A 9847-nucleotide genomic window follows, 5' to 3' on the forward strand; every position below is an offset into this window, starting at 1 on the left:
TTGGATGTGTAGCAGGTGGGGAAGAATGAATGATTCCCACATTTCTGGCTTAAACAATTCAAAAGAAACAAGAGCTTTTTTCCTAGTTAGAGCCTGGCTCAAGTTATACCCAATAACCGCCTGCATTATGCAAATTGTGTATCCTAATTAACGTAGCTCCAGCCTGAATTATGCAAATTTTTGCTTTGGGCTGTGTTAGTCACTTCCTCCTATACCACCTCCTGCTCATCAGGACCACATTCCATCACCCCACTGCCCCCTCCGTGGACCAGAGCCACGGGCCTCTCTGGGGAGAGTGAACCCTAAGAGGCCATGTGGGCAAGCCCAAGGACAGGAGGAAGGTGTGCCTGCACATCCAAACTGGGCCTCCTACGGGTCCTGCGCCAAGAGCCCGCTAAGGAGTCCATGCAGGCAGCCGGCCCCCTCTCTCCATCCACGTGCGCCTGCGCCGCTCGCATGCACAACACTTCCCCAGTCTCAGCCTTCTTGCAATGTGCTCTGATGAAATGTGGATTTCTGGGCCCATGCTTTTTGCTCAGATCAAATCCAACCATCTGTATGCTGGAAAAACACTGACGACCCTCTGGCCTATTGCACTGTTTAAAAGCGCTCCCGCACGGGAGTGCCGCCTCGTTTTATTGGGGCGAAGTCTGTGTTTTATTTAACTCTGAACGCCAGGCGCCCAGAATAGCTTGCAAGATAAATGTCAATCAACTCTAGCATAATCAAGACACCCATTCCTGCCTCATTAGGGTCCTCTCGTTCTCTTTAAGCTTCTCAGATTTATATGCTGTAATTAGAAACTTGGTGATTCTGACTGCTCTTACTGGGAAGCTTCACGTGTCTGAATTTTAAATATTTTCACACTTCGTTAACCCAGTTGCTAGTGTAACATCTTCTGGCCCAATTCCCGCACTGCAGTTTTTATTTTTGGACAGAGACGAGAACAATTAATTGAATTGAAACACGTATTGATTACTGTTTTTCATGAACTCCACACAGCTTGTCTCCGAATGATTTTATTGAGGAGTTTTTAAACAACTGGCGGGATTGTCTCCTCCGTGACCCCGTTCTAGCTAGAAGTCCCTGTCTCCAGCTGCGATGGTCCGTTTGGGGTGAGCTGTATTGTTCAGGAGAGTTCAGTGAGAGCGGGAGAGGCCACACTAACCTTCACATCCAGCCCTGGACTGGGGAACCCAAGAGGGCTCTGGAACAGCCTATCAGAATGGCTTGATCTCCACATCCCTTATGAGAATATCCAGGTCCCGGGTCCTACATGAGCAGGAATATTACTCAGTTCGTTCAGTGGCCACATTATTCCCCTAAGGACTGCACAGTTTTCATCAGGGAGAGCTTCCTGGGTCTAGACTGTGAACTTGTAGAGTGTCTCGTAGGCCAGTGCTTCTCTTTTTGACACGGACATGAATCACCTATAGAGCTTTCTCAAACGCCAGCTCTGATTCAGTGGGTCTGGGCTGGGGCCTGAGATTCTGCGTGTCTGAGGTTGATGCACTGATTCGTGGATGTGAGGCCTCTGAAATTCCTTAGCCCAGGGCACTGTCACTCTGTTAGGAAACTGATCACAGACACATACTCTGTACATCCCACTACAGGACAAAGCCCCAAAGATAGGAGGCCACGGTCTAATTCATCCTAATACCTCCTGCCACAGGGAAGGGGAGGCTGGCTTCAGTGGGTTCTAATGACCACTGTGAGCCCCCACTTAGCAGGCAGGGAGAGAGGTGATGACTGCTGGAAAACTAGGCTGTTCTATTGCCCTGGAGTAGCATTAGGGTGAAGACTAGACTCCCATGCCTTGGGGGAGGCACAGGCTCTCAAGTTCCATGGCTTCAGGGAGCCAATCAAAACAAGCATTCCCGACTGAAAGAAAGTGTCAAAGTCCAGGTTAGCAGCAGCAGAGAGGCAGATGTGACAATGCTTCTAGGGCTTCCACCTGGCCAGCTGAGCCCTCGCTGCAGGATCTGAAGTGATGGAAATGTCCTTGCCTCTGGTGCATTTTCCAGATGTCTCCAAGATGCCTGTGTACCCCACAGCCCATTAGCCACACAAAATCCAGGTGCTTTTTTAAAGAATGTAAATCTGATTCTTTCAGTCCTCTGCTTAAAATCATCCCAGGGCTTTCCACTTCTCTCAGGATTAAACACGAACTCTACGAGCCCTGCACGACCTGACCCTGCCCACACACTTCCCGCATGTTCTCATAATCATCCTCCATGCTCACAAAGCTTTACTGGCCCTGACCTTCTTTCTATTTGCTAAACACCCCAAAGTCATTCCTACCCCAGGGCCTTTGCACTAGCTATTTTTCCTTCAAGTGTCATCACTGCATTGTGTTCAAAGATGCTAGCCACAGGCAAAGTTTCAATAGGAGAGCTACTCCAAAATGAGGTATAAACTTTTGACTTTGTGGGTTTGACATGGATTAATTTTTCTCTTGATTCTTACTCAGCGGAGGCCCAGAACAGCCTGACACCTTCATATTACAAGAGGGGACTTAGGTCCAGGGACAGAATGAGACATCAAACCTGCTCAGATTGGGTTGGGGTGGGGGTGGGCGGTTGGTGGGACTATCTGCAGATAGACCCAGAGGTTGTGGCTCAGACCCCTGGGAAAGGAAATTTAATTATTTAAACTTACTTGAACCTACTGCACTGAATAATATTTACAGTATTTACATAGCCTTAACCCTTTTACTACACCCACTGCTCCTTTTTTCGGCTTTTGACTTTGTCAAGTCCAAGGTTACATAGCAATGCACAGAGAATCCTAGATTTCTTTTCTATTTGTGTTATCCTATTTTTCTTTGTCACAAAATATACCTTCTGAGACCAGAGGAGGGTGAGTTATAATTTATGGGTTCCTCTCTAGAAATTACAACCAGAACCTAATTTTAAAAATCAAATTGGTTTCATCTAATTAAATTTGGAAATTGCCTCATAAACACATACTCTGTTCTAAATGTCTTGAAAAGCGAGGTCTTCTGCTTACTATCTGGGGCAGGAGTGGGTGAACCCAGCGTGGAAGGGACTCCCCATCTCTCTCTGCTCAGGAGGACATACTTGCTTATCAATTGCTGAAATTTTCTCAAGAGTAGTGTGGTCCAGAGCAGTTTTTCCCAAACTGTCATGCCTGTGTGACTCACCCAGGAAACTTGTCAACAGGAGACTGACTCAGGTGCGCTGCTGGGCCCGACGCAAGGTTTCTAACCAGCTCCCAGGCTCCGCCAATGCTGCTGTACGAGTGAGGGGCACGGCCTCAGGACCTGAAGTCAGGGCCCACGGATTTGCCACCTCAGCCATGACCTTGGTGTTTACACTTCAACTCTCTGGGTTTCAATTTCTTCATTTTTATGTACTATGAGAGCTAACGTTTATTGATGCTATTTCTTTTTTTTTTAATGTTTTATTTATTTTTGATACAGAGAGAGACAGAGCATGGAGGGGGAGGGGCAGAGAGAGAAGGAGACACAGAACCGGAAGCAGGCTCCAGGCTCTGAGCTAGCTGTCAGCACAGAGCCTGACACGGGGCTCGAACCCACGAACGTGAGATCTGACCTGAGCCGAAGCCGGAGGCTTAACCGACTGAGCCACCCAGGCGCCCCTATTGATGCTATTTCTAAATGCCAAACACAGCATTAAACGTATGTGTATGTGTATAAATGAATATGAGTGAGAGGCTCCTTGCCGTACCCAAGGTTACACGCAAGCAAATGGCAGGACTAAGGTTCAGCATGAAGCTGTCTGACCGCAAAAGCCAACATCCGTAGCTTCGAAGGCCCCATAGCTTGTGATGCACATGGTCACAGCCACGCTTATGCTCAGAATGCAATGACCTCCGCCCACGAACTCCTTGGCTCCCTTTACCACATCATTCAAGATATTTAGCGTATTCCCAAAAGGTGACCTCCAGAGCTCTCAGGCAAGTCAGACAGCAGCACCTGTCCATCTCTGGCTCTCTGCAGTCAGCACAGGAAGCAGCCAGGAAGCCACTTGGAGGCATCTCTCCAGATCTGTGTCAGAAGAGTCCATCACAGAAATGCCAGCATCCCCGGCCACTGGTCTTTGGAAATCCACAATGTACAGGGCTCACATGCAAGTGAGAAGGGTGCGCTGGTACGGATCTGCGCCACCATTGTGCCCAGAGCTCCAAAGGTCACATAGTGAGACCTCAATGTCAAGGAGCTGCTGCTCAAACAGGGTGCGTCACTCACAGCTGGCTCCCTCACTCTCTCTCCATCCAATCCCCCCCTTGTTCTCCCAGAACGGCAAGAGCAGGTTTCCCAGCCTGGCCCAGTGCACGCATCAGAGGAGGAAGGAGACTTCCCAAGGAAGAAGCCGGTCCATGCGGGGATCTGACAGCCCCTGCAAGAGGCCCAGCCCCGTGCTTTCCAAGGGCAGCTAGATACAAGACTACAAGGCCTTTTCAGGACAAAGTTGTCCTCAATTCAAGGCGAAAAGAGAAAAAATAAGGAGACTCATGAGTTATTCATAAAGCTAAATTTATTACATTTGAAGGACTGCCTTTTATTCTGAAATTATGTCTTTTCTGTATTTTTGAAATTATGTCTTTTATGAAATGATGTTAATAAAAAATGGTAAAGAACTGGATGTTGGCCCTCCAAACCTTTTGAAATGTCACTGGCCTGTGAATTCCAAAAATCGTGAACATCTGGCATAGACAGGCAATTATGTAACAGCATCAAGTGACTTAACTCCCTAAGTCCTCGGTCCCTTCCCTTTGCTTTACAAAGAGACATCTAGTGTGTGTGTGTGCATGTGCGTGCGTGTGTGTACACTCGTGATGACAACCTCCACTTCACAAAGAACGGCAGGTAGCCCTGGCATGCTGGGCTTCATCCCTGCAATGCTGGCTTCCATGCCCTTCCCTCTGCACTGCTGTGCTCTCTACGGCACCCAGTACCACAGTCTCCCGGGTCTAGGGCAGTCCATGTTGACCACATTTCAGCACTAGAATTAAGCTGTATCAGCCTCGCTGAAGTTTTGCAATGGACTTCTACATGGTTTATTCTAAGTTTCAGAGCTTTCAGGAGGCCACGCTGTGTTGGCTTGATGGGTGCCCTCCTGTCTGAGGAGGTTCTGCTCCATCTTTGATATGATTTTGTATCTCCGATAGGATAAGGCCCTACTGATGGCAGGGGCGGAGCTTCTGCCACCATCACCCAAGTAACAACAACATTTGCTGTGGCCAAAGAGCATACTGAAGCTTAAGAATTATGCACCCTCAGGGTAGAGAATGACTGGGATTTAAAAAAATTTTTTTAAACATTTATTTTTGAGAGACAGAAAGAGACAGATCATGAGCAGGGGAGGGGCAGAGAGAGAGACACACACAGAATTGGAAGCAGGCTCCAGGCTCTGAGCTGCCAGTACAGAGCCCGACGCAGCTCACGAACTGTGATATAATGACCTGAGCAGAAGTCAGATGTTCAACCAACTGAGTCACTCAGGCACGCCTGGAATTTTTTTTTTTTTGAAAGCTTATTAACTAACAGGTGTAGAATGGGCATAATGTAAGTGCAATGGTTTTCCATATATAGTGAACTGTAACTACCATTTGCCATGCCAGGATCTGTGGGCCATGCTGGGACAGCCTGCCTCCTGAGCACCTTCTCCTTTCTAAAGAGATCAACAGTCACTTCATTGTGTGTTATGTCCAGTTTTCTTTGTTACTGGGGCTACCAAGCTGCTCAGCTGTATGACCTTGTGTCTTCTTCCCACTGTATTGTCTGAAACCTTTGGGTAAGAGGTGCTTCACTCACCTTCATGTCTTCACTGGAGCTCTGCTCCCAGTAGAAACTCACCAACTTCAGGCTGAAGTAAATTGAATAAAGCCAAGCCAAGCAGTACAGCTAAAGGGTTGTCTTACCTCATATAGTGTGATGACCCCGTTGGTCTCATTGGGAGGTTTCCATTGGATGTAGATCTTCTCCTCAAAGGGCCCTCCTTGGATAGATTCTAAGGGAACAGCTCCTGGAACTACAGAAGGAAAAAGGACCTTGATGGCACCTTCCATCTCATTTCCCCAGCCCCACTGAATGAAGAGCAGTTGGCCAAGCTTCCCTATAAAGGGCCAGGTAACACTTTAGGCTTTGTGGACCATACAGTACCTGCTGCTATTGCTCAGCTTTGGGCTTGTAGCCCAAAAGCAGTGGCAGACAATGCATACACAAAAGGGCATGGCTCTGTTCCAGTAAAACTTTAAAAGAGAAAGGTACTAAGCTGGAGTTGACTCCTGGGCCATATTTTGCTAACCCTTCTCCTGGATGGCCAATGGCTCTTTTTCTGCAGACTAAGCAAGTCTGTTTTTGAATTAAACCTGACCAGTGTAGGGAGGGCATCAACAGGCCTCAGCCCTGCCAGTAGGTGGGATTCTAGAATTAGATTCTCACCCTAGGATTAGTAACTAAGGGATGCAAAGTGAGCCTCACTACCATCTTCCGGATCCTACCAAGGAGTCTCCAACTATTCCTCAGTTTCCTAACTCCTGAATCCAACAGGCTCTATGGGTCTTGAAACCTCACAGATTAGAAAAGTCTGTTTCACTCCCAGAAGGCAGCTAGTTTGTCTCACTGCTGAGTCTCTGAGGCCTGGCACATGGCAGACGCTTAATAACCATTTGTTGGCTGGTCGAGTAGGTGAATAAATGACCCATGCCGGCATTCTGCCCTAATGAGCAAAACCTTTCCTGGGCTGCTTTTGTACCCAGCTCAGTCTTCCTGCCAGCATCCTCCTGCTACATTCCAGCATCATTACGATGGTCCGGAAGATGCTGAACCATAAAATAAATCATTCTCCAAACTTCCAGTTATAACCCCCCAGGGAATCATGAGTTCATGTAAATCATTAATGGATCTATTTATATTTTGGCATTACAAAAGCAGGTACTCTCACTAAGCCCTTACTCTTTGATCAGAATTTTACATACATTATTTCATTTAAGCCACAAAACTCTCTCTGCCCAGGATGTATTATCTCCTTTGTGCTGATCAGGGAACTGAGGCTAAAAAAATTAAATAACTTGCTCAAGGTCATCTGAGTTGTAACGAGGGAAATGAGCACCTGTCTGTGAGCTTCAAAGCATATACTCTTAATCATCACGGTACGCCTCTCTCGATATAGCCTTGGCCATATGTTGCAATCAGTTCCCTATTGTTAAATTAAAATATATTTAGTTTTCCTCATTATGGACATGATACACAGAATTTGTTGAATATTAAGAATATACAAAAAAGGATAAAAAAAGAAAGAACAAAATCACTCAGAATTCCCAGAAATGGAGATATTTTTCCAGTATTTTTATGCCTTATGCAAACACATATGTTATTTTTAAAAATTAGACAGTGCATATTGTGTTATGACCTTCTTTTATCACTAACTGAATCATGTTTTGTTTTTAATCCTTAAATGTTCTTTGGGGCCATGCCTCTTAATGCCCCATTGGAGTCACATTATCGGATATGAAACTTGGTTTGAGGGGTGCATGGGTGGCTTAGTCGGTTAAGCATCTAACTCTGTATTTCGGCTCAGGTCATGATCCCAGGGTTATGGGATCAAGCCCTAAGTCAGGCTCCAAGCTGGGCATGGAACCTGCTTAAGATTCTCTCTCCCTCTCCTGTTGCCCCTCTGCCACATGTACATGCACACACGTGGGTGTGTGGGTGCCTCTTTCAAAAGTAAAAAGGTTGGTTTGAATTTTTTATAAGTAACACTTCAATGAGATTTCTTATAAAGTATTTTCAAGAAACTCTACTGATGTCCCCAAGATAAATTCTTAGAAATTAATTTATTGGGCCAAAGTGGTTGAACTATTTTATTTTCAAAGCTTCTGAGACATATTGCCAGATTGCCTTGCACAGTTTGTACCATTCTGGGTTCCCCAGAAGAAGAATATGACTATTCCCAATCCATGCCAAAGCTGACTATTTAAAAAATTAAGTATATGTGTGTGTATCCTTTTTAGAAAACTGGAGAGTGTAGATTTTTTTTTTCAGTTTAATTGGCCATTTGCATTGACTCTTTTATGAACATGCTCTTTATAACCTACTCTCATTTTCCTCCATGGCTCTTCAGTTTTGTCCATCGTTATCTTACAGGTTTGTAATTACAATCTGTTTTTAAGGATTTAAGCTTATTTTTGCGTGACTTACAAATATTTTTGTCCGTTTTTCATTTGCTTCTTGAAGACTTTAGGTATATAGAAGCTTCTAAGTCATCAGATCTCTAATTGCTTTCCCTTATCTAGTCATCCCTGCCACAAATATCAGGACGTGGAGGTAAGGCCACAAGGCACTGGGAGAATTACAAGCAGAGAAAACCTAGTCTGGAATTCAGGATATGAAGTGGAAAACAAATGTTGATGGATCAGTAAAAGTTCCTAGGATTGTCCTAGTGGCGGGGAGGACAGCTGTTGGAGTGTGGTGGGCTGCTTTGTGAGGGCCACAGCAGAAGGACCAAGGTCGTCCTGGGGAGAAAGGATGGTAACAGTGGTATAGAAGGGAAGCTGGTGGTGCAGGAGATTTGGAGCTGCTGAGCAAATGTGATTTGGTTGATGGTTAAGGGTGAAACATGGAAGTGATGTGTCAAGCATAGACCCCAGCTTGTCTGTTTTAGACACCTGGAGTGGGTCAGAGTGCTGTTCTCAGAATGGGATCCTTACAGGGGGGCTAGGCTAGGAAAGGAAGCTTGTGAGTTTTGTGATGCTTCATTTGAGGTGGGTGCTGAATGCCCAAATGGCAATGTTGAGTAGCAGCTGGATACACAAGATTAAGCAATGGTGTAGAAGGGAACCAGCAAAACAGGTCCAGTACTAAGCCAAGAGGAACTATAATCTTAATCAGGAGGAAACAAAGAAACTGAGAAGCTGGGAAGCTATGTTCAGAGAGGCCACTGGAACACAAGGAAGGTGGGCTGTCATAGAAGCGACAAAGAGGGATCCAGAAGGAATAGGTTCACAGCAACAGAGGTGACTAAGTAGTCAAGTAAACTACAGACTTCTATTTGCCCACTGAATTTAGGGTGTTCAAGGTGCTACCTGTGACCTAAGCAAGAGTAATTTAGGGGAAAGCTGGCCCCACAGCCATGGGCGGAGGACAGCGCAGAAGGTGAGACACTGTGTGCAGACAAGTCAGTGATTTGTGTCTTGAGGGGGAGGGATGCAGAAGAGTAAAGATGGGGAACGGACCACAGCAGTGCCCCCTCCCAGACTGGAGAGGTTATGGCAGGATCACAAGCGTCCAGAAAAAGTCCAAAATTGAAGTAAGTGTTGGGGGTGGGGGAAGGAAAGAAGAAATGAAGGACTGTGGTCCAGTCCTGAAAGGCAGCAATGGGGGTGAGTGGAGAGGAAGCACCTTTCCCCTTGTGAGAGAAGACTGGATGAGAAAATGTGCAGCTGCTTTGGAGTGGAGAGTTGAGGTGTCTGCATGGTTCCATTTTTTTGAGAAGTAAAGGTGAAACCATCTACCAACAGTCAGGAATTGGGAGAAGATTTAAGAGCTGGAAAGTGAGCTGAATGGAGAAAGGAAGATGCATAGTTTTTTGAGGAACCTCCACACTGTTTTCCAGAGCAGCTGTACCAGTTTACATTCCCACCAACAGTGCAGGAGGGTGCCCGTCTCTCCACACCCTTGCCAGCATCTATAGTCTCTTGATTTGTTCATTTTAGCCACTCTGACTGGCGTGAGATGGTATCTCAGTGTGGTTTTGATTTCTGTTTCCCTGATGATGAGTGATGTTGAGCATCGTTTCATGTGCCTGTTGGCCATCTGGATGTCCTCTTTGGAGAAGTGTCTGTTCATGTCTTCTGCCCA

General features: G+C 46.1%; 1 protein-coding gene across 1 annotated transcript in view; it reads right to left on the minus strand.

The window, feature by feature from the left end:
* PTPRT (protein tyrosine phosphatase receptor type T) overlaps nt 1-9847 on the minus strand; it is a 770667-nt gene that overhangs the window by 369237 nt on the left and 391583 nt on the right. Inside the window, exon 8 of the mRNA XM_029917352.1 lies at nt 5908-6017. Coding sequence (XP_029773212.1) covers nt 5908-6017 — 110 coding nt within the window. The remainder of the gene's footprint in view (nt 1-5907; nt 6018-9847) is intronic.

This window comes from Suricata suricatta, chromosome 12, assembly GCF_006229205.1.
Source record: "Suricata suricatta isolate VVHF042 chromosome 12, meerkat_22Aug2017_6uvM2_HiC, whole genome shotgun sequence".
In the NCBI taxonomy this organism is placed as follows: Eukaryota; Metazoa; Chordata; class Mammalia; order Carnivora; family Herpestidae; genus Suricata; species Suricata suricatta.